Here is a 23,324-nt window from a genome sequence, read left to right on the forward strand (position 1 = left end):
AGCTGGAAATATTTTGCAAAAGCTTCAAAAAAGGGTTTTTTCCCCCCATACTGGGCTGCCTGCAGGTTCCCTTTCAAAGCACAGTAACATCTGAAAGAGATACCTGATAGAGAAGCAGATGACTTCTGCTGAAAAAAAACAAACCTAAAAGCTCTGAATTCATTAATTATGTTGAGCAGTACAGGAGGTGATGGGAGGATGTGCATGCTGCCTTGTTAATTTCTCAGCTGTGTGGTAGCTGCAGGACTGCCTCCAAACCCAGTGAGTTTCAAATAAGCCAAGTGCAGGAGGAGCAAAACTGTTGCTGAGATGCTCAGTATTTGAGTGTAAAACGTTGTCTGAGTAGAGAGGAAAATGGCTTGCTTGAAGATGTAAATGCACTCCTGTGCTAGGTGAGCTATTTTGGCCTACCAGCCCGTAGTGGTGATTGGTGGGACTGGGAGGAGGTGTGGGGAGAGGTTAAAGCAAGATACTGTTTATCCATAGCTCAGCAGTGCCTGTCCAGCCTCTGGGTTCAAAGGGAAGGGCTCGGGCTGGGCTGCAGAGTAAAAATAGCTCAGCAGACAGTGAAGTCGAAGCATCCATCTAACTGTCGCTGGCTGTGCGAGCTGGCGGAGGATGTGCTGCCAGTACCGCGTCCCCCAGGCACCACCTAGCGGCTGTGCCACCCGCCGTGGGCTGCAGGCGGCTGCGGGGACCTGTAGGGCACGGCCCTGGGCAGGCTTGGAGGCTGATCCTCCTGGTTCCTCAGGTTTGTGTGCAGCAGGCCCAAAAGTGCCAGGTGAGGGGCTGACTTGCGTCCAGCGCAGCTGCACTGAGCTCCTGGCTGTCTGCCCGTGTTCATCTGGGGGCAGGCAGGGCTCTGTGTATCACCAGGCACTGATGAAGATCAGATAAATCAGGGAAAGTGATGAAAAAGGAGAATCTGCCCTTGTTTGGTGTATGAGGGAATTTGCAAGCTTTTGACTTCTGGATTTCCTGAGCAGGTAGTGATGTGTCACGCAGGGCAGCGTGGAAGTGCTGTTGTCTTCTCCGTGCACCAGCCTTTGTGCATGCTGCACAGCACTAGCCAAGGTTCTGCATTACATCTCCAGCTTGAATTGTCCCAGCTTTGTGCTCTGTGTCATTGCTTTCACTGCAAACTAAGCACAGTGGTATCTGCAGCCTCGACTTGTACCTCTGCTCTGCTCTGCTCTAGTAGAGAGAGCAGCTTGAGCCAGGCAGCCTGCGACCCTGCTTACCTGCCCTTCTCATAATTGTGGATTCCCTGCCCCATGCAAGGCTGAACCCAGTGCTGGGGTGAGGAACTCAGCTTCCCCCAGAGCTTGATAACACGGATGAGCTGAGACAGGGCGAAAAGAGTGAGACAGTGCATCCCTCCCCTTCCCTTAGCCCACCCTGACCTCAGTCCTTGAGCAGAACAATGTAGGTACCAGCCCTAAAAGCCTCCAAAGTGATGAGTGCCCATCACTGGGTTATCATAACCTGCTCATAATCATTTAATCCAGCATTATGGGTTTAGGCAGTGCATACTCCATTTTGTCTTGTACCTGAACCAGCTGTGCAGAGATGGGGTTTTGCAGGCTGCAGTGTTGTCACTGGAGATGAAAGGTGCTCCTGAAGAGCAGTTAGTGAGAACGTAGTGTGTCTCCTGTGGAAGTGGGTATTGTGTCAGCCTGAGCTCCAGATCTGCAGAGTGACCTGCTGTCATCTGAGTCACTGCAACAGAACTGCTGTGCTGTGGGATCAGCCTTGTTCCGAGGTGTTTGCACAGCAGCCCGTTCTGATCCCTGCTACATGCTGAGGTGGTTCTGAACAACTTTTGAAGTAGGTTCATGTTGCAGCGAGAGGGGGGAATGTAAAGAGAAAACATTTGCAGTTCTCCGCCATGCTCCACACCTGATTCATCTGCTGGGACTCCATTTGTGGCATGGTTTTGCTCCGGGCAGCCCTCCTCAGGCTGCTCCTACTGGCTCTGTGCTCACCCTGCTGCTCAGGGCCTCGGCAGCAGCCTGGGCCCCTGGAGGAGCTGCTGGCAGAGGGCACAGCAGGCACCCACGTCTTCGGTGCTTTCAAAGGCTGCCATTGTCCTTGGTTGAGTTCTGAACCCCCAGGTGTGACGTGGGGAGGAAGTCTGTTATTTGCTTTCTCGCACTGTGGTTGGCAGCTGAGACTTTGAAGCTGAATAGCAAGTGATGGATGGGGACATCCGACAGGCAGAGCTGGTGGGAGGCAGTGTTTTCCAGCAGATGCACTTATCTGGCAGGGCAGAGATACCACATGCTGCAAACGATTTCTTTTCTGTGCCAAAGGAAGAAAAGAGAGCGGGATTAAAGCACTTGCTGGAATCCTACTTATGTAATTTTAAAAAAATAAGAATCCTGTTTTCCAATAAAGAAACTTCATAAATATTTGAGTTTATGTTGGAGCATAAAATAGTTTGTCAGCATCAAAATTGTGGCTGTCAGCACGGAGGAGTTTTATTCTTCCTGGCACAGCTGTAAGAGCCACTAACAACAGCGTGTCCGAGGCTGCTGTGGGCCACGAGAGCAAGCAGGCAGTTCCAGCCATTTCTTTATCTGTGTGGAGGGCTTTGCTGCAGTGTCAGCGTGCCTGGGAGAAAGCAGGGTTTGATTTTCAAAACCGTTCAAGCTGCTGTCGACTTCCAGTTGCACACTCCTGTTACAAGGCCACTGATTGCCTTGCTTTGTGAAAGTCACTCGGGCAAGAAAAGCCTCTGATACCTCCTGACTTGATGCATATGATGCAGCTTTGTGCTTCATCTGGTGAGCTTTGAAGCCACAGTGTGGTGAGGTGTGATCTGCTGCTGGTTGTTACAGAGCCTTCGAGGAACCTGGGGAGCTGTTTAGTAAGATTCTGCCTGCTTATAAATCCGATCCAGTTGTTGCACGTAGCTGCATCTGTGCATGGTTGTGATGTGTGGGCTGTGCGAGCGGTCGCCTGGCTCACCCCGGGCGCTGTGAACCCCGCTGATGGTGTCCCAGCAGGCAGGGACACAGCTGGTGTGGCAGCTGTGAGACGGGGCAGGCTCAGGAGGTGTGGTAGGGAGCTTCCTGTAGGAAGGTGGCGCAGCCTGGGGCAGGGCTCCAAAGAGGGGAGCATCTCTGTGTTGAAGATTTTCACGACTTGGCTGGCCAGAGCCAAGGGTGACCCATCCGAGTGTTGGTAACAGTCGTGCTGTGAGCAGGAAGACCTCCGGAGACCTCTTCTGCCACCTTTATAATTGTCCTCTTGTTTCTTGCAGGAAGAAGAAGGCGAGGATGCAGATATCTCTTCTGGTCCTTCAGTCATTAGCCACAAGATGCCTTCCGCCCAACCCTTTCATCACTTTGCCCCTCGCTACTCTGAGATGGGCTGTGCAGGGATGCAGATGAGAGATGCACATGAAGAAAACCCAGAAAGCATCCTGGATGAACACGTGCAGCGCGTGATGAAAACACCAGGCTGTCAGTCTCCAGGCCCTGGCCGCCACTCTCCCAAGCCACGATCTCCAGAAAGCGGCCACTTAGGAAAGCTGTCAGGGACACTTGGAACAATTCCTCCAGGGCACGGCAAACACACAACGAAATCAGGAATGAAACTGGATGCAGCTAACTTATACCACCATAAACATGTCTACCACCACATCCATCACCACAGCATGATGAAACCAAAAGAGCAAATTGAGGCCGAGGCCACACAGAGAGTGCAGAACAGCTTTGCTTGGAATGTAGATTCACATAACTATGCAACAAAGTCAAGAAACTACTCTGAAAACTTGGGCATGGCCCCTGTCCCCATGGACTCTTTAGGCTACAGGTGAGTCAGATCAGCACCTGGGGGAGTCCCAGAGCTGGAGCTTCTGTAGGATGTGCTTTCATAAATGGGCTCTTGCACAACAGTGGCACAGGGTGACTGGGCCGTATTCTCTTGTAGGACATGGCTTAAGGACCTCCCACGTGCTTCCTTTCAGAAATGAATATGCTTCTAATAGCATTTATAAATCTCTGCGGCCTCTGTGGTGATGAAATTCTCTAACCAGGATTTTTAATGGCCTTGGTTCTAAAGTAGCACTTCTGCTCCTTAAAGCAGCAGAGGTACTGGGGCTTCCCTGTGCTTTGGGTGATGGTAAGGGTAGGACTGTGTCTTAGGGTCTGGATAACAGAAACCAGGTTCTTAAGCCGTTTATGAGAGGACAAAAAGGTCCAACTTTTTGCAAGACCTGTTCTATTCACCAGAAGCTTTCCTTTTTCTTCCTGACTAAGCAGTGGATGCTCTGGTGCTGCTGTGGCCTGCTGTCCCACGGGGGCATTCTCCCTGACAGGGCTTCTTTAGATGCAGCCCAGGATTCAGCTGGCTTTCTGGGCTGCGGCATGCACTGCTTATGTTCAGTTTTTCATCCGCCACCCAGTTCCTCCATCTTCTGTCTGAGTGCTGAGAGGAGAAGGAGAAGCTCATTCTCTGCAGCAGTAGGTTTTGCTAGTCCTGTGTTTGAATTACTGCAAAGGTGAGGCTCAGGGCTACCTTGAATAATGAATGCTGATTGTAAGCGTGGAGTAACTGGAGTGGAGAGCTTGCTAGCTCCTTGAGGTGTGTTATTTGGGGGCAAGTCTTTTCAGTGTACCAGGGGTAGGATATTTAGTGAAGGCAGGCAGCTAGATCAGCGTGTAGGAACAACTTACTGGAATGGAAGGAGGGAAGCAAAGCATAGGGGCAGCTGAAGAAAACTGCTTTCCAGGCAGATGGGGAAGAAGGGTCCCCACATCTGCCCTTTTTCCATAGTAACAGAGCTAAGATACAGCTTGGTTGCTTCCACAAAACGAGCACGTGGCCATGCTGGATCAACCCAAAGCCCCCTCTAAGTACAGAACTTCTCTCTAGCATCGTCTGCAATATATGCTTAAAGGAAATGTCAGAGGGCACGTTCAGAGCTGTCCTTTCTCTAGCACAGACTCCCAGTTCCTGACTGTCCCCAGGGTAGGAGCTTCATAAGAGAAGAGTTTGCATCTGAACGGTCTTGTTCTTTTTTCTGTCAGTGCTAATGAGCATACAGAAGTAGGGTAAAGCAGGTGGGTGATCAGGATGCGGGGTGTCCAGTAAAACTGCTGGCTCTGGCAATGACAGGCCAGCACTGTGCAGCCCCACAAGCATGTAGCTGCCTGGCTGCACACTGGGCAAATGGGCAGCACATTGCCAAGGAGGGATAGGGTAACTGTAATGATGTGCTATAGCCATAAATGTAGCCAGGGCCTGTCTGTAACTGCCTGGTTTCAGCCTAGCTGCAGTCTGACGTGGCTGCATTGCCCAGGTAGGTGACAGCCTGCAGAAGGCTGTCTGCATTAAAAAAAAAGTTTTACCACGATATGAAACCTCAGTTCAAGTGGTGGTGAGAAGCAAGTTCTTGGCATGGCAGAATGGCAGGATGGGGTTTGGGGTGCTAGTGAACCAGTAAGCAGGTGTGGGGATGGAACAGGAAGAGCTCAGGGTGAGAGCAGTGGTCTGACATGGAGAGGCAGCCAGTGGATTGCAGAACTTCGTGCTCTGAGCCTGTTAACCATGTTGGAGCAGAGAACTGAGGGTTGAACACAGTCCTTCATGTGGCAGGAGATCTGCTGGGCTTTTTGCTGCGTTGCCATCATTTGCCAGCTGCACTCCCTGTTTCGCAGGTGGCTGGACAGAGAGCCTGATATGCCCTGAGCCTCAGCCATGGCACAGTCAGTTGAGCTGTAGTAGAGCCAAGCAGACGCTGGCAGGGCTGAATCTGTCTGAGACAGACGTGTCCATCCTCTGCCACTGTCTGTGGAGGTTTGGGTTAGGCAAAGCGCTAATGTCTCAAGCTTTGTTCTTGCAGTGGGAAAGCAAGTCTGCTCTCAAAAAGAAATATTAAGAAGACCGATTCAGGGAAAAGTGATGGTGCCAACTATGAGATGCCAGGATCTCCTGAAGACGTGGAGAGAAACCAGAAGATCCTTCAGTGGATCATAGAAGGAGAGAAGGAGATCAGCAGGCATAAGAAAACAAACCATGGGTAAGGGCTGGTAGAGTGAGGAGTCTTCATGCTGTCCTATTGCATCCCCTGCGTAAGGCGTGTGTAGACTGTACAGTGGTCTGCCTTGTTCCTGGAGGTCTTGGGAAGACAAGCATCCACCAGGCACAAGGTTTTAGGTTCTTTGGAGACTGAGGATTGCTTGGGGGCTTTAACCATAAAGTTCATTTTCTTCCCTGAAGAATGAATTGTGGTTGTGGGGGGAGGTTGAAGCCTCAGAGGAATCTCACAAATTGCTGCTGTGGGTACAAAATGGATAATGTGGCACACAGTGGGCAGTATTTTTGCTTTAGGCATTTGCTGTGCACAAACTCGTCCAATGTGTTGATTGAAACATAGGACCTGCTGCACTGGAGCCATTGATCCTGAGTTAGCAGTTTAAGAGGGCTCAGGCAAGGAGAACTGGGTTGCCCAGCATTTGGGCTTGTTGAGAGCATCCTCTGGCTCGCCTTGTCTCTCTAGAGCCAAAGGTGTGTCCAGAATCTCTCTGTAGTCAAGCAGATCTTCAGGCACAGATCCTCAATCACAGCCTAGCCAATCTCAGGGAAAAAGACATGTTTTCATGGTGCCAGTGACAAGAGGGGTCTGGGGTCTCATCCGCATTGCCACAACTGCGTTAGTGACTACTGGTGAAAGCGCACTTGTTTTCTGTCTTGTTTCACAGTGGAGGCTGAGATAGGTTGCTCTGCGGGCAGCTGGGGCCCTGCCAGAGCCATGGGCAGTGCCGCAGGGGCTGGCAAGGATGAGCACACTGCTGCAACATCCACTGCCCATCAGTGGCTCACAGCCTGGCAGCGCACATCAGGGCGTCTTCTGGCAGATCCCGCTGAGTGAATTCGGTCTGTCATTGAGCTGCCTTTTGCTGGGTTTGTTTCTACTGTGCGTTTCATGGCAGCCCTGAAATGCGTTGGTGATCTCTGTGTTAAGCTTGGGTTGCTCACCCGATGTCTCAGCAAAACACTAGAGAAGGCAGTGCTGCGCTGCCCCGAAGCCTTCTCTGGGGGTGCAGCGGGTTGGGTGGTGCTCCCCTCTCCCTCAGAAACCACAGCACAGCCGTGCTGCAGGGAGCCTCCCAGTGCTCGTGTCCAGCCGAGGAAGCGGTGCTCCATCTGGATGTGCCCGTATGCAGAGTGAGTGGGCAGTCTGTGTAAAACCTTTGTATTTGTGTGTAGCTCTTCAGGTGCTAAGAAGCAGCTGTCCCATGACATGGTCCGACCCCTCTCCATTGAGCGGCCTGTTGCAGTGCATCCGTGGGTCAGTGCCCAACTCCGGAACGTTGTCCAGCCTTCACACCCTTTCATCCAAGATCCTACCATGCCACCCAACCCAGCACCCAACCCGCTCACCCAGCTGGAGGAAGCTCGCAGGAGGCTGGAGGAGGAAGAAAAGAGAGCTGGAAAACTGCCACTGAAACAAAGGTATGGGCATAGGGTCTGAGTGTGCGTGGCGGAGGTGGGGGAGGCTGCTCTGTGGCTGGGGAGCCATGGGAGGTGCTGTGCTCCACTTTCCAGTACTAACTGAATGGAGGCACCTGCAGAGAGGTTAGGAAAGCCTCCCCAGCCTCTCTGACGTGGCCTCTGACGGTGGTGCAAATGCCACAAGCTGTCTTAAGGCCTGGGCTTGTGTTTTGTGGATTGGAAGTCTGGAAATGTTCTGAATGAGCCTGGGCAGGTGGAGCCTGTTCAGAAATAGCATGTGAGGAATGAGCTCTCTTTGCAGATCTAGTCAGCCTCTGGCTTGCTGTACTCACCTCATCTTCACTGGCACACTCATAGTTCATTCACACACAGTGGTTGCAGAGTTCTTGGTTGGTGCAGTAGCAGAATTCAGCAGAACGCAGCAAAATTAAGTGCAGAAAAATATTTGCTCTTTATCTACATCTCATTCAGTCTTCCAGCAAAGGCCACTCGTGGCGGAGCACTGCACACTGCTGCAGCAGTATTGTTCTCTGCATGCCTGTAGCCAAGTCACTGCAGCTTCCTGTGACTCAGCTCAATGCCTGTTGCAGAGCTGATTCTTCTGCTCCTGTATTATCTTTCAGGGAAGATCACTTGCAAGGCACACGTAGCTCTCAGATGAAAAACATTTTGGAAGTGCTTGATAATTACTGTTAAGAACTAAGAGCACTTTGACCCTTAAAATCCTTTCACAATGGGAATTGCTTATAGTCACTTCATTGCCTTATAGCTGTGTTCTGAAAACTAAACTTTGGAGTCTGATGCTCAGAAACACAAGTGTAATTTAAAGAGCAAGCTCCTCAATTGCTGAACTCCAATTATTTTTGCTTGCAATGGTCATGTAGCAGACTTCTGCATATTTATGTCAGAGCATTGATTGGAAGCTAATAATTAGAGGGCTCTCCCACGTCAGGTTGGGCCAGGCTTATTTGATCTAACTTTCAGTTGGTGTAATTGGGTAGGATTTATTTGTGGAGTCAATTACAGTCATATTAAATTCATTCACCTTCCCAAGAAATGTCTAGGTGCAGATGCACACTTGGGAAACACCAGCCTGGGCTTTATACACGTGTCCTGAATACTCTAATAACAACTTGGCAGCTTTTGTAGAAACCCCATGGCATTGCAGTGTATGCCCTCCAGACCAGCAGGAGAACAGGCTGAGCCATGCTGGGCTGTTCTGCTTTCACACTTGTGCTGCCTCCTTACAAGGCCTGTCAGTTTTCTTGAGGATACAGGAGTCCCACTGACCTGCCTGATGTGTGGAAAGCCAGGTAGTGGTGCCTGCTGGTGGGGAGCTGCTGGTGAAAAGTAAACGTGTCCACGTTCAGTAGCACGCAAGAATGGATGCAGCCCCTGGGAAGTGAAGGATTTCTTGATTCTGAAATCTCTCCTCTGGATTTTGGCAGGACTGGGTGCTGCAGCTGGGGCATGGCTGAGCTCACATCTTTTCAGAGAGCTCCTGTTGTGGTTAGCAGCAGAACGTGCCAGTCGTGTACAGCTGTGTACAGCTAAGCACTGCCCTCACCAGCCATGTCCCTGCCCTGCTCACTGCCATGACCTGCCTGCAGTCCCGATGGAGATGTCAGCAGCACACTTGTTGCAGAACAAGCCGTTCTCTCCCTGTCACACAGTGTTTGGGGCTGGGGCATTGATCTCTGGGATAGCTGCATGACTTCTGGTGGGAGCTCGTGCCAGCTGAAGTGTCCAGTGCTGGATGATGCGCAGACCTCTTGTGCCCTTTGCATTGGTGGAGAGCCTTATCCCAGTGGTTGCTTGCCTATGCAGCCAGTTTTTGAGCCATTTGCTGTAGCTCACTGTCACAGTGCTTATGTTTGCAGCTGGAAGAAGTAATTAGTAGCAGCTCTGCAGAGAAAAGATTTTCACATGCAGCAAAAGAATTTTCTAGACTCTCCAGCAAAAATGTTAGCGTGAGCTCGGTTTGGAATTAGTTTGATTGGGCCAGGCCTGGAAGAGGACCAGAGCTGGATGCTGGGGCACCTCCTGAGCTAACATCTGCTGGCTGTACTTCAGGCTTTTCACAGCTCCTCAGCCCCAGGGCTGGGATGGAGCAAACCTCTCCTGTGCCAGGCATGACAGCATCACAGCCAGGCTGTGTCTGTGCTCTGACACAGGCTGAGTTAGTGCCGATCACAGAACCATAGAATCACAGCGTGGTCGGGTTGGAAGAGACCTTACAGCTCCCCCACCCCTGCTGTGGGCTGGCTGTCCCCAGCTCAGGGCCCCGTGGGCACCTCCAGGGGTGGGGTAAGGTGCAGTAAGGCAGTCGACGCTGCACTTACTTTGCTGGGTAACATTTCCTGCTTGTGACAAACGTTGTAAAAGGAGCTGAGGCCAGAAGAAGGAACGGAGCTTCCTTGTGTGTGTTCGTGGAGAGGGCACAGTGCAGACCCAGGGGATGGGTGCAGATGGAGGCTCCAATGAGGCAGGGCTCAGGCATGCTGTGGTGGAGCAGCGCGCTCGGCAGGGGCCCATCTGGGTAAGAAGTGGTCTCAGGAGGTTTCTGGGCGATGATGACAGCAGAGATGGTTGTGTTGTCATGGTCTCAGGAGAGGTATGCCTGGAAAATTGTGTTGTCAATGATTTCTTATTCATCATCCCTGCTTCAGTTTGCTAGAGATCTGGGGATGCGTGTGTATTCTGTGATGCTCTGAAAGGTGATGTTCCTGCAAGGAGACACAGACCCTTTGGCTCTTGTCCCATCACTGGTGGCCTCTGGGGGTCCTGTCAGAAAGAGCCAAGAGGCTTTTTCTCCCTCACATGCTTTCCAGAAGCCACACAGTCCCCACAGCCCCTTTCTGAGCCTGGGGCAGAGGAGCAGAGCAGCCAATCTGAGGTCACTCCAAAGCAGCTTTTCAGGCACAAATTACACAGCAGGAGGAGGAGGGCTCCCAGCCATTGGCACCATCCTGCTCTGACTTCTACCATGGCAGAGCTGGGGGGCTCAAGGAGTTGGTTGTAACGTCCTGCCCACCCCCCAGTGACCAAGGCGCTGCCCCCCAGCAGCCTGAGCACCGTGCTGCCTGCACAGCACGTGTTGTCTTGTCCCTACCAGCCTCCATGCCAGCTCCCCTGGGCACCAGCAGCTCTCTCATCGTCATGACTCGTTTCCAGCAGCATTAGGAGAAGCTTAGGGACTTTGAGGTTTTCCAAACCCCTTCAATTAACTTCTGGCTCACAGGATGCACAGAACTTGCCTGAATTTATGACCCATTTTTCCTTTAAATGCATGATTTTTTTTATTTTTTTTTTCCGAGGATGATTCAATTTCTTAATGTTTTTTCTAGCTAAAAGGCATCCTGTGCTTTGATACAGGGATGGGTGCTAAGAGCCATGCTGGCACCAGGAGCACCACCGCCTCTCGGGATGCTGCAGTTTGTCCAAAGGTCTCCAGGGCAGAACAGGCACCAGAAGCATTGTTCAGCTGAACTTTAGACCTCTCATGGCTTTAGAAAGAAGTGACAGAATTTTCACTGGTCTTGGTTTGCAATGCCAATGTTTATGTGGGCATGCCATTAAAAAGGTGCTGTGACTGCACGCCAGTATTTAAAGGTTAGGGTCACAACCATTTCCAAAATTGCCATTAGCTCATGTGCTCGGCATATTCTGTTTTTATAGCAACTTTCCAGTCGTATAAATACAAAATCATCTTTTTTTTTTTTTTCCCTGTGTGCCTTTTAAATAATTTTAAAGCTGCCAAATTTGTTTTATGTGATTTTGAAAGAGAAGGCTGCCTCTGGCTGAGACCACACATGCCAAGCAACGCATTTGTGTAGGCTGCTCAAATGTTTGTGCAGCATTTACAGTGCCCTAGATGAAAGGCTCCACAGAAGTGCAAAGTATCCTTATTTTTGTTGTTGCTACTTTTGTCTGTCTCTGAAAATGAGGCGAGGACTGGGCTGACACTTTCAGTCTGGTGTGATGGTACCACATAGCAAATGCCAGCGTGTGGGCTTGGAGGCAAGGAGCAGACCGACATCCCGAGAGGCAGGAAAGTGCAAGAGGTTCCAAGTCTGCTCTCTGGGGGTTTGAGGATGGTGTCTGCCTTCCAAAATCCAGCCTGCAGCACAATCAGGGCATGTGTCAGCCAGCAGCCCAGCCAGGCCTTGCCACCCTGCATGGATGGGATGAGCAGCAAAGGACCCAGGGTATGGCACGTCCCACTGCCCCGCAGCTGCGCATGGGAGCTTCAGATGCTTCACAGAACAGTTGCTAGCTGACATGGATGGCACTTTCTTCTCCTTCTATCTCATGGATATGAAGGCTTCTCCTGCAAACCAAACCCTGCAAGCCATCACTGAAGCACTGCTTGTACCGAGGTCCAGGTGACAAGCCCTGAAGCCTGAAGCCCGGTCACGCTGGTGCACACCAGGGCCGGCGTCAGTTGGCTGCAATGTGCCTGTGATGCTCTGCCTTGCCCTGCCCTAACCAATTGCTCTTACAGTTCAGTGCTGCAGGAAAGCCACCCCTCCAAGCCTGTCCTTGGGGACAGGTTTCTGCAGCATGAAGGGGCTGAGCTGGAACCCGTGCCGCCTTCCTCCTAGCTGCAGCCTGGCCTCCGTCCAGCCTTCCCAAGAGCTGTTCCACCAGTCTGAGTGTGCAGATGTGTGCCAAGAAAGGTGGTCAGAGTAAAACGAATGTTAGTTTGGCACTTCCATACAGAAAGGCCCCAGTTCTCTGCAGATACGGGAAGGTCTTGACCGGCAGCCCCTCACCCAGACCAGCACCCAGTGCTGGTGATGATGCTGGGCCTGTTCCGAGCACCATAGGCCGATACTCAGGATGTTGCTTGTGATTTCGTACAACAGGTTGAAGCCCCAGAAGAGACCGGGCAGCGGTGCATCCCAGCCGTGTGAGAACATCGTGGTTGCTTACTACTTCTGTGGAGAGCCCATCCCCTACCGCACCCTCGTCAAAGGGCGCGTGGTGACACTGGGACAGTTCAAGGAGCTGCTGACCAAGAAAGGGAACTACAGGTAAGGGCTGCTCACCACGTGCACAGTGGTGCCAGCATACTGTCAGCAACCCCTGGCGCCTGCCACCGCCAGGATGCAGCGATGTTGCTCCTGTCAAGGCAAAGGAGGTAGGTCAGGGGAGCTCCTGGGGTTCTCAGCAGCCTTGCAGGGTTATGGCAGCACAGCAGAGGCATCTGGTTGCCAGTGGATGTTCACTTAGAAAAGTAAGTCCCAAAGTGAGCCAGGAATGTACTTTTTAAATAAGGGTAGAACTCATACTTGCATCTGTAATCCTGCCTCATGGAAGCAGGCTTATGTTTGGGTTTGACTGAGAGGGTCTGGCTGTTGAAGACCCTCAGGTTATGAGGACATGGGAGATTGGGTTTTCTACCAGAAATATTCTGCATCACAGTTTGCATCCCAAACAGAAGTCGCTTGCCTTGTAGGGCTGCACAATGTCCTGGGCTGGTGAGGAGCAGCATCAGCCAGTGCTTGCCGATGCTGTGGGGAACTCCCCAACTGCCAGAGCCATTTCAGGCTCCCAGAATTTCCTTCAGTGTGAGCAGAGAGGCTGGGCCCTGCTGAGTCCCCAAATGCCTGTCATTCTGTACACCAGGCATGGGATAGGAAGCTCTGCAAAGTACCGCCTCCAAGTAGGAGCTGCCTGGGGAAGAAAGCCTGCTTAGGAATGCTCCAGGGCCTTGCCAGCATCAGGACCTCCAGCCAATTGTTGTGAGAGCTGAGAATAGGCTGGGATTCAGAACCCGAGCTCTTCAAGATGCCTGCATGCATTCTGACTACTGTCACTAAGAGAGGGCAGGGGCAGATGCCAGCCTCAGTGTCTGCTGTGTCTGCTCCCATGCATCATGAGTTCACAGCCATGGAAGTGCTGCTCCCTGTGTTTGGGTGTCACTGTGGTGTCCCACATGGCCCTTAACCCCTCTGTGTCCCCATGTTTCTGCTCTTTCAGGTATTACTTTAAGAAAGTGAGTGATGAGTTCGACTGCGGTGTGGTCTTCGAGGAGGTGCGGGAGGACGACACCATCCTGCCCATCTTCGAAGAGAAGATCATTGGGAAGGTGGAGAAAATCGACTAGGCTCCAAGGCTGCAGAGGTTTTGAGGAAAGGACTGTGAAAGACTCTGGGACTGGAGGAGAAAGGCTGGGGCAGACGCTGGCGGTGCTACTCCAGGAGGCGCTGGGCGAGCCCAGGGCGCAGCCCCCTCTGTGCCAGGACCTGGGCAAGCTCTGCTGTGCTATGGGAAGTCGTTTCACCCCACAAACCTGCCAGTGGGAGCCTGGGCTCCCTCTCCATACCGAATATAAGTGTAATGTAGCATTGTACAGTGCATTAGAAAGTGTAAAATGAACTTGTTTACTAAAGCTGCATATTTTTGATATATTGTAATAAAAGGAAAATATTTCCAATGTCACAGTGCTCTTATGTAAATGTAAAACATACAGGTACTGCAGAACTCACCCAAAGTGTACAGCCATCCGTCAAACTCCGTGTGGTCCTTGCTTTCACAGCACCCTTCCCTGTCCCCTCGGTGTGTGTGGCTCTGAGCAATGCTGGGGTGGGATGCACCCAGCCGACAAGCTGCTGTCCCTGCTGCTGTGGAAGTCACTGCTGCACTCCACAGCGGCCCTCCACTGCACTTCTGCACACCTCTGAAGATAATTGTGCCATTCTGAAATGAGCTGGGCTCTTGCTTCCCTGGTAGTTGCAGCTACTGGACCTGGTAGGGTGGTTTTTCTCCTGAGCTTTCTTGCGACCGAGTGAATCCCCAAGGGAAGGGGGGGTGGGCGCCAGTTCTTGGTGCTGCAGGCTTCCCGTGGTGCATTCCACCAGGGCAGAGCTGTGGGCCACCAGTGAGGATCAGCTGCTGCTCAGCACTGCAGGGCTGGGCACTGGCATCCCGTGCCCTGTGCTTGTCCCCCACGTGTGCCTGCTCCTGGGGCAGACGTTGCCTCCTGGAGGGTGCTGCAGCCCCACGGAGGGCTGGCAGCCGTGTGCAGGCCTCCAGTGCCAAGGCTGGACTTCGGTCAGGGGAGTTGCCTTAGGAGAGAGGTAGTATGGGGAGGAAGCCAATTAGACACTTTCAGTCTGAGGACAAAAACCATCATGTTACGAGTCCTGTGTCTTCTGTCAGGCTCTGTGTCTCTGGGGAGGCAGCGTGAGGGCACTGTGGTCCGAAGCCAGCAGCAAAGGAGTTGTGGGGATGTTAATGGCCAGCTCTCCTGAATGCTGCAGTCACTGTAAGGGGCAGCTACTGGGGTGCAGATGGGACTGAGCTCAGCTCCACCTGCCCTCAGCCCTGCCCTTCCCACCAGCCCATGCTCTGTGCCCCAGCAGCCACAGCTCTGTTCTCTCCCTTGGGCAAACCCAGCCCCTGTGCCCCCAGTGCCAGCTCCTAGGGGGTCCCACATCAGCACCCACCCGGCCCACCTGCGTGCCCCATTGCCCACTGCTGCTGCAGCACATTGGGGCCCAACTCAGCTGCCTGCAGGGCTGGGGCCGAGTGGCACTGTGTGGGGACAACTCAGCCTCTTGTACACGTCACCGAGTGCCTTTAAACATGGTTCTGTGACTTGCCTATCACTATGTGAAGTCCAGCAAAATCTGCAATCATTTTCAGCCAGGGAACAGTGTTACGAACGTCTTTCCTCCCTCTTTTTTAAGTTCTGATGGTGTTGTGTCTGGTGAGGTTGTTACCATGCCTGGGATTTCCGTCTCCCCCTTTTTTTCTCAGGGGGCTCCCTGTAAATATGTACATTTGCCGAGCGCAGCATCCTCCAGCGGCCGTGCAGCCCTGGTGATGTCTCCTGTGCGTCCTCATGTTCTGACTTGTACAATGATCTTTTCAAAGGTACTTGGATAAAATGAAATAAAACCCCACATCCCGGTGCCTTCTGTTTTTTTCCTTCCCTGCAGAGCAGACATGGGAGTGGGCTGAGACAACTGGTAAATGGGAGCAGACCGAAGGGCCCTGCTTTGGCCCAGGGCCATGGGCACACGGTGGGGCTGCCCACAGGATGGGCACTGGGATCCCAGAGCCGTTGCTTATGGCTGGAGAGCAGCAGCTCGGGGAGAGGGGACGGTGCTGGGGACTGAGGGAGTGCCTGGGGGTCCTGAGGCTGTGAGCCAGGCATCGGAAAGGCTCTAGAGGAGTGTTTGGAGCCCCGTTTGGGGGCTACTCCTCCCTTCACAGGGTATGACAGCAGCTTCTGGGACTGGAGCCCTGGGGCAGTTCTGCATTCTTGCAGCCAGGCATGGGGCAGAAGGCCTTGGGGCCATGAAGCTGAAAGCCCTTTGTGGTTCCTTCATCCCCAGTACCCTGGCAGCTCAGCCCCATGCCTGAGGCAGTACAAGGACCAACCTGGGCTGCCTGCAGAGCTCTTATACTGCTGGGTCAGAAGGACAAGCATGGCAGCATGCCCAGGGCTGTGTTGGATCTGGCATCACGGGGAGGCAAAGGCAGCACCCCCTCCATGGGAATGCTCAGTGCCATGGGAGCCTGAGGCCGAGCTGCCCATGGGACAGACTCTGCCCTGCACACCCCAGTGGGCTCAACCCCCATCGTGACACCCACCAGCTGCACTGTGTCCCCAAGAGGCCCAGCAGGCACCATTCAGTGCTGCGTGCCCCCCCAGCAGGGGCTGAACTGCACCCCGCAGACACAGACAGAGCCCGCATCATTTCCAGGGTCATTTATAATGCCCACTGCAGCAGGACAGGGCTCACAGCTCCTCCCGGGCTTCGGCTGTGCCAGATGGGCTCGGTGACTCTGTGCTGTTCTCCGGGGCCTTGGACACCTGCAGAAGGTGGCGGTGAGGCAGGGACAGACATGTCCTGTCTCCATCCCATGTGTCCTGCAGGGTCTGTGCCCTAGCTGGCAGCCCCTGCCCAGGGATGGGGGCACCTCACTCACTGTGGGTGGCTCCTCTGGCAGCTTCCCTCCATTTTCCAGGAACTTGGAGAAGGTCTCCACGTCTCGGGCGCTCCTATATTCGACCATCTGGACACAGGGGACAGGAAGAGGACACAGGGTGATGCCTGAGCCTAACCTTCCTCACGTGCTAGCAGAGCCAGGGATGCCCCACACCTGTCCCTGCCCACCTTTCTGCCCGGCCCAGCGGGGAAGTAGTGCAGTGTTGGGTATCCGTTGATGGTGATGTTCTCCAGCTCGTTGGCCGTAGCATCCATCTCGGCAATGATAATGTCCTCGTGGTCCTTGTAGCGCTCGCCCAGCTCCTCCCAAGCAGCCGCCATCTCCTGGCAGTGGGTGCACCATGGTGCATCTGTGTGACGGGCACGGCGCTGGAGGTCACGGCTGGGCTGGGGGCACCAGGGGTAGGCAAGGGATGGGGATGCAGGAGTGGTCATGGAGAGGATGGATGCTCATGATGGAGCTGAGGGACAGGACTTACAGAACTTCACAAAGACGTTCTTGGTCTCATCAAATGCTACCTGCTCAAAGGTCTTCCCCACAAGCACTTTAACGGGCCGTGTGTTCCAGTCCTCGGGGGGCTCTGCACTCAGCAGCTGGGGCTGTGGGGACAGCAGGGACGGCCGCAGCCCACAGAATCACAGAATGGCCAAGCTTGGAAGGGACCTCAAGGATCATGAAGCTCCAACCCCCTGCCACATGCAGGGCCACCAACCTCCACATTCAATACCAGCCCAGGCTGCCCAGGGCCCCATCCAACCTGGCCTTGAACACCTCCAGGCATGGATGAGGCATCCACAGCCTCTCTGGGCAGCTGTTCCAGCACCTCATCACGCTCTCTGTAAAGAATTTCCCCCTGACATCCAACCTAAATCTCCCCTCCCTCAACTTCAAACCATTTCCCCTTGTCCTGCTGTTATTTACCCTACCAAAGAGTTGATTCCCTCCTGTCTGTAGGCTCCCTTTAGGTACTGAAGGCTGCAATGAGGTCACCCCACAGCTTCTCTTCTCCAGGCTGAACAAGCCCAGCTCCCTCAGCCTGTCTTTATAGTGGAGGTGCTGCAGCCCCCTGATCATCTTTCTGGCTCCTCTGGACCCTCTCCAACAGCTCCCTGTCTTTCTTGCGCTGGGGGCTCCACACCTGGACACAGCACTGCAGATGGGGCCTCACAAGAGCAGAGTAGAGGGGGACAACCACCTCCCTGTCCCTGCTGGCCACCCCTCTGCTGATGGAGCCCACACTGAGCAATGGTGGGACACGTGGCTGGGTTCAGATCCAGGCACCCATCTCCTCACCTTCACCTTGCCATCCAGCACCGCCTGCACAAAGTCACGCACGGCCGTGGCTGAGAAGGCGTCCGCTTCCATGCGGTACTTGCGGTTGTTCTCCATCTTGATGAAGCGCAGCGTGGGCGCGTCGCTGGGTGTCAGGCCGAAGAAGGGCAGAACGGTGGCACCATACCCATCCACATCCACCACCACGAAGAGCACCTGGAGGGGGGACGGGCAGCACTGAGGCCGCAGTCCCCCAGGTCCCATCCTTTCTTGCCACAGGACCACCTCACCTCGCCCCGGAAGGTGCCGGCGGCCACGCGGAACTCATCCCGCAGTGCCTGCTGCTCTGCTACGGAAGTGTTGAGGAAGAGCAGCATGTGGTGGGGGATCTTGGCCCCAAAGATCTGGCTGGAGGTCTGTGGGGCAGGAGGAGGGTGAAGCCAGGCACCTTGCAGCCACACCAGGGCTGGGGTGGGCAACAGCCATACCTCATTGGAGAAGTCCATCACCAACTGCAGGCTGTGCACACGGAGCTGCTGCGTCAGCTTGGCTACGTCCAGGCCCTGCTCCGGATCCACGGGGAAATCCGTCCGCTCCTCATCAAACTGCAGGCGTGGGACAATGAGCACCAGGCCTCCAAGCAGCCCCGCTGCCCCCAGCCCACTCACCTTCTTGAAGAGGCAGACGGTGTCGGCCGACAGCCCGTACGCCTCGAACAGCTCATCCTCCCCAGACACACCAAACACCAGATCCACCACCTCTGCGGCCACCTCGTAGAACGCCCGCGCTGCCTCACCACGCAGGTCCTGCACATCTCCACCATCAGCACTGCCGTGCCCACAGCCCGGCCCAGCCCACCCCGGCCCCAGCCCACCTTGAAGAAGCCCACCACGGCGACGTCCTGCGCGCTGATGAAGGCGGCGGCGGTGTCGGCGTCATGCAGCAGTGTGGCGCTGGGCCCGGCCCGCCGCTGCACCCAGAGCGCCATGCCCTCGGCGTCCATGCGGCCTGAGCACGAAGCGGGGCTGCCACCGGCCATCACAGCCACCGTGGCCACCACCCCACCGTCACCACGGAGCCGCTGTCGGGACGCCGTCACCCCTTCACTATCACTCCCCCACCCCTCGCCCCACGCCCTCACAGTGCCCCCGCACAGCCCTACCGCTGTATGCCACGGGGTGGGTGCGATTGCCATCACGGAAGAGTTTGAGTGTGGGGAAGGCCTCGATGTGGAACTCGGTACTCAGGGCTGTCTGTGCCACGGCGTCCACCTTGCCCAGCCGCGCCGCCTCTGATCCGTTCCTCAGCAATGCGGCCGCACGGGCGAACTCAGGGGCCAAACGGCGGCAGTGCCCGCACCACGGAGCGTCTGTGCAGGGCCCGGTGTCACCGCAGCACGGCCCCCAGGGGGTGTCCCCAACCCAGGGGTGTCCCCAGCCCAGAGGTGAGGCTGAGGGCACCTAATGGCACATGTGAGACGCCATGGCCCTGTCTCATATTCCCACCTCGTGTCTTCTGCCACAAGGTCCATGCCCCCTGCTGTGCCCCCCACCCCATGACCCTGCCCTCTGTCCCCGCTCCACCTCTCATGCCCAGTGCCCCTCTGCCAAGCCCTGTCCTTCAGGCCCTCACATCTCACACCCCGCAGCCCTGCCTCCCCCCCCCCACCCTACGGGCACTCACAGAACTCCACCAGCAGCAGCCGGTGCTCACGCAGGGCGCGAGCGAAGTTGTGCTCATGGAGCACCAGGACGCCGTCCTCCTCCTCCAGCTCATCCGAGAGCACCTCATCCTCTTCATCCTCCTCCTCCTCCTCCGCCACCACCACCTCCCCATCCTCCTCCCCGCCCTCAGCCCCCCACGCCGGGCTCAGCCAGGCCAGCGACAGAAGCAGCACACACAGCACCGCGCCGCCCCGCATGGCGCCGTCCCACTGCCAAAGCTTTCGCACGGGGAGAGGGGCAGATAAGGGCGGCGGGGCGGGAGGTGCTGGGCCGTGGGAGCTCGTGGCCCTCCGCTACTGGCTGCCAGCACAGAGATAAGGCAGCGAGCAGGTGGTGGATTTCCAGACGCGCGTCCCCACGGCGGGCCCGGGAACGGACACGGCAGTAAGAGACACGTCTGTAGGGTTTAATGGCGATGGAGGAGCACAGCCTGCGGCCGGGCGCAGCTCAGCGCACAGCAGTGCACAGCGATGGAGGTGCCGCGAGGACGAGTCGGGCGTCGGTATCAAAAAAAAACAGCGATTAAAAATAACTTTGGTTGCCAAGACCACGACCGCGGGCGCCCGCTTTGCTAAGGGACCCCTCCACCTTCCCGTCGGTGGGGCGGCGCGGGCGGCAGGGGGTCCCCGGGCGGCGGGGGGATCCCCGCAACGGTGGGACCGGGGGGGGTCTCAGTCCTCCCAGCCCTTCCTTATGCACAGGCCCCACTCCCAGGCGAGGTGCTCCGTCTTGTCATCGTCGGTGACCAGCGAGCGGACGCGGTAGGAGCCACGCACCAGCCGGCCCCGCGGCACCTCCTCGGCCGGCGTCACCACCTCGTACTCCTCAGCCCGCGGTGCGTAGCTGCCCACCATGAAGACGTCGCGGTCCACTGGGCGAGAGGACGAGAGGGGTTTGGGTGAGCAGGGCCGGGCGGTGCTGCCCCATCCCATCCCTGACCCCACTCACCCGGCCGGCCGCGGCGGTACGTCAGGTGCAGGCACTTCAGCCCACAGACGATCTCCCTGTTCACCTGCGGGGCACAAAGGGGCAGTGAGAGGCTCCACGTGCCGGGCTCGGAGGGGCACCCACCCTACAGCCGCCCACACTGCCCTGCGATGCGGCTCCTTGGGATGGGCAGTGAGCAGGGTGGCAGTGATGCCGGGGGCAGTGTGGGTCCCCAGGGTGGGTAGGGACCCCCAGAGTGGCACAGAGCCCACAGGTGGTGTCAGGTGCCCAGGGAGCCTTACTTTGAAGGACACCTTCACCCTGTAGTCCACCCCCTCCTTCAGCACGAAGGGACGGCTCTGCAGCACCTCCAGGTCTCCTGTGGGGGGCAGATGGTCCCGTCAGCATGGCACCTGTCCTCCTCCTCCCTTCTGCCGTGGAGGACCCGCAGCACTCACCCGTCAGGTCCATGGTGATGGGCCCCGGCGCCTGCTCACACATCAGGGTCAGCTTCGTCACCTGCACGTTGGGCACACTGGCATCTGGGAACAAGTGACACAGTGTGACCCCTACACATGGAGTTGGCACCTCGGGCCGCAGAGCAGGAGGGTTGGGGGCTCCTGAGGAGGATGCCCATGTGCCTCAACGGGCCACATGTAGCAGCCAGAGGACAATGGGCTCCAGGCAGCAGGGCACCTCAGCCCAAACCTTTTGTGGATGAGCCCATGTTAAAAGCCCTGTGGCACAGCCCAGCCCACGTAAGCACAAGGGCAGCCCCTGGCTGACAGCCCCCCCGCGGCCGCTCGCTCCATCTCCGCCATCCCAATGAATTCCCCGGTCCCTCGTAACCGTTCCTATGGCAACTGCAGCGGTGATCCTGTAACCAAGGCAACCGGGGTCCCCGGGCAGCGTTACCCACAGCAGGGGATGCCGGGGTCTCCCTGCAGTGGGGTGGGCACAGGCAGCGCCCGCGGGTGACGCGTTTGGGATGTGCCCTCCCCATGGGGATGCCTCCGGAGATGGGGACACCACAGCTCCCTGCGCCCGCTGAGGCTGCATCACCCGGTGTGACGTGTCGGGGTGATGGGATGCTCAGAGTGAAAGGATGCTCGTGGCGTTGGGGTGACGGGGTTCCCAGCCCCAGCCTTACCCACGGCCACAGGGATGTTGCCCAGCAGCGCCTGCTTGTACTTCCGCAGGCTCTCATCCCCCGGGTCCAGCTCCTGGATCTCCCGCAGGCTCTTCCTCTCCGGCGTCTTATACGCCAGGGCCACGTCGGCATCCTCCTCCTCCTGCTCCAGCGACAGCATCACCCCCTCCTTGTCAGCCATGATGTCTGCGGGGCACAGGCAGTGGCAGTCTGAGGACACCCCAGGGACCCCCGTGCCCCAGGGACACACCGGCACTGCCGGGCTGGGGGAGATGAGCTCAGATGGATGCGGTTGATGGCCCCCAAGCTGCCATGCGGCAGCCGTGCCGTCCCCTTGCTCGGGGCCACGGTGATGCCACCAGGCTGCGTGTCCCCAGGGCCCGAAGGCACAGCGGAGCCCAGAGGCGGTGCCGCCGGCTGCGTTTCCGCACAGCGAGATGAGCCGTGGTGCTGCGTGTGCGCGGCTCGGGTGCGTTTGCAGCCCGCGGCGCCCTTCGTGCACGGTCACCGGGGTTGGTATCCCCACCGCCATGCAGCCCGCCGGGCACTGCCTGCCCCACAGCCTCGCCGGCTGCAGGCACAGCCACAAACCCACGGGGCCGGGTCCGACGGTGGGCGCATGCCGGGCGGGGGAACGAGGGCCCATCCATCGCATCGCGCCCGACTCTAGGAGCCCACGCTACACGCAGGGCCCCGCGCTCAGCCCCGGGCTCGTCTCCAAGCCCCGGGAGAAGGCAGCGGCCCCGCACCTCGCGGTACCGCACCGGGATGCAGCGCCGAGGGCCGACCGGGATGGGCGCCGCGGGGCTCCCCGGGCTCTGCCCCACCTGTTGTCGTCGGCTGCGGGGGGCGATGCTCGGCCCGCGCCGTAGCCCCCCTCACCCCCCCGAGCACCCGGCGCTGCTCCCCGCCCGCTCACCTCGGTAGCACAGCGTCAGCCACAGCAGCTCCAGTAGCTGCCCGCCCGCCTCGCACACGTCCAGGCCGAGCATGGCCGGGCCGCGCCGGGCCCCCGGGGGGGCTCTGCAGGGGGAGGGGGGTCCCGCTGCTCCGCTCCCGGCTCCCGCTGCGCTCTCCCCGCTGCGCTCGGCGCTGCCCGGCGCGGCCCGGCGGGGCGGCGGCGGCGGCGGTTCCCGCAGACGCGGCGGCTCCGCTGCCCGCCCCCGCCCGCCCCCGCCCCTCGGCGCCGGGCGGCTCCAGCCCCGCTCATGGGCGGTGTGACTGCAGTGAGCTCATCCGCCGCCCGCCCGCACCGCGCCTGTCCGCACTGCCCGCGCCGCGTGCTCTGCCCGCAGCCCCGTCCCCCGCCCGCACACCGCGAACCGAGCGGCAGCCGCGGGATCGGGGCGTATCCTGAGCCGGCGGCGCTCGGCCCCGTGTCCTCAGCGCACCCGGAGCTCTGTCCGCATCCCGCACCCCCTGCCCGCACGCTGTGAGCGCTCAGCCCGTGCCCTGAATGGGCCCTGAATGAGCCGTCCGCCTCTCGCGTGCATCCCGCACGCGCCCCACGCACATCGCGTATACCTTCCGCACACACACACCCCGCACACACCCCGCACACACCTCGCGTACCTCCCGCATATACGCACCGCGCACATCCCGTGTACCTCCCGCACACACACACACACCCCGCATATCCCAAACACCCCTGCATACATACACGCAGCTCGCACACACCCCGCACACACGCCCCATATACCTCCTGCACACACACACACACACACACACACCCCGCACACCCCGCACATCCCCACGCTCCCCGCCCTCACCCCGCCCGCCGCCCCTCCTGGCCCCGACGGCCGACCGCCCCCGGCCCCGCA

General features: G+C 57.0%; 3 protein-coding genes across 4 annotated transcripts in view; 1 reads left to right on the forward strand and 2 right to left on the reverse strand.

Annotated features, from left to right (window-relative positions):
* The window catches only part of AXIN1 (axin 1), a 68,853-nt gene extending 54,942 nt beyond the window's left edge, over window positions 1–13,911 (forward strand). For both annotated transcript variants that reach the window (XM_085238113.1, XM_085238112.1), the window contains exons 6-10: window positions 3,266–3,819; window positions 5,852–6,028; window positions 7,219–7,464; window positions 12,333–12,500; window positions 13,450–13,911. In XM_085238113.1, coding sequence (XP_085094239.1) covers window positions 3,266–3,819; window positions 5,852–6,028; window positions 7,219–7,464; window positions 12,333–12,500; window positions 13,450–13,576 — 1,272 coding nt within the window. In that variant the 3' untranslated portion in view covers window positions 13,577–13,911. The remainder of the gene's footprint in view (window positions 1–3,265; window positions 3,820–5,851; window positions 6,029–7,218; window positions 7,465–12,332; window positions 12,501–13,449) is intronic.
* PDIA2 (protein disulfide isomerase family A member 2) lies at window positions 13,551–19,679 on the reverse strand. The gene is made up of 11 exons (XM_085238114.1): window positions 19,387–19,679; window positions 18,866–19,072; window positions 18,578–18,711; window positions 18,372–18,509; window positions 18,192–18,308; window positions 17,994–18,119; window positions 17,725–17,919; window positions 16,910–17,030; window positions 16,599–16,780; window positions 16,411–16,497; window positions 13,551–16,294 (listed from the first exon to the last, which is right to left on the reverse strand). The coding sequence occupies exons 1-11, from the start codon at window positions 19,622–19,624 to the stop codon at window positions 16,220–16,222; spliced, it is 1,620 nt and encodes a 539-aa protein (XP_085094240.1). The 5' UTR covers window positions 19,625–19,679; the 3' UTR covers window positions 13,551–16,219.
* Window positions 19,680–19,812: 133 nt separating this feature from the next.
* On the reverse strand, window positions 19,813–22,742 carry ARHGDIG (Rho GDP dissociation inhibitor gamma). The gene is made up of 6 exons (XM_085238119.1): window positions 22,424–22,742; window positions 21,505–21,690; window positions 20,813–20,896; window positions 20,657–20,733; window positions 20,376–20,439; window positions 19,813–20,298 (listed from the first exon to the last, which is right to left on the reverse strand). The coding sequence occupies exons 1-6, from the start codon at window positions 22,494–22,496 to the stop codon at window positions 20,099–20,101; spliced, it is 684 nt and encodes a 227-aa protein (XP_085094245.1). The 5' UTR covers window positions 22,497–22,742; the 3' UTR covers window positions 19,813–20,098.
* Between the last annotated feature and the right edge of the window lie 582 nt (window positions 22,743–23,324).

This window comes from Meleagris gallopavo, chromosome 16, assembly GCF_905368555.1.
Source record: "Meleagris gallopavo chromosome 16, MGAL_WU_HG_1.1, whole genome shotgun sequence".
Classification (NCBI taxonomy): domain Eukaryota; kingdom Metazoa; phylum Chordata; class Aves; order Galliformes; family Phasianidae; genus Meleagris; species Meleagris gallopavo.

Excerpts from the sequence above, each read along its gene's own strand:
- PDIA2 (XM_085238114.1), bottom strand. The coding sequence starts at position 19,624 with ATGCGGGGCGGCGCGGTGCTGTGTGTGCTGCTTCTGTCGCTGGCCTGG. Across the intron at positions 18,712-18,865 it reads CCACCCCGTGGCATACAGCG|GCCGCATGGACGCCGAGGGC; the intron begins GTAGGGCTGTGC and ends CTTCGTGCTCAG. Across the intron at positions 16,295-16,410 it reads TGCCAGAGGAGCCACCCACA|GTGTCCAAGGCCCCGGAGAA; the intron begins GTGAGTGAGGTG and ends CACCTTCTGCAG.
- ARHGDIG (XM_085238119.1), bottom strand. The coding sequence starts at position 22,496 with ATGCTCGGCCTGGACGTGTGCGAGGCGGGCGGGCAGCTACTGGAGCTG. Across the intron at positions 21,691-22,423 it reads GCTGACGCTGTGCTACCGAG|ACATCATGGCTGACAAGGAG; the intron begins GTGAGCGGGCGG and ends TGTGCCCCGCAG. Across the intron at positions 20,734-20,812 it reads CATCACCATGGACCTGACGG|GAGACCTGGAGGTGCTGCAG; the intron begins GTGAGTGCTGCG and ends TGCCCCCCACAG.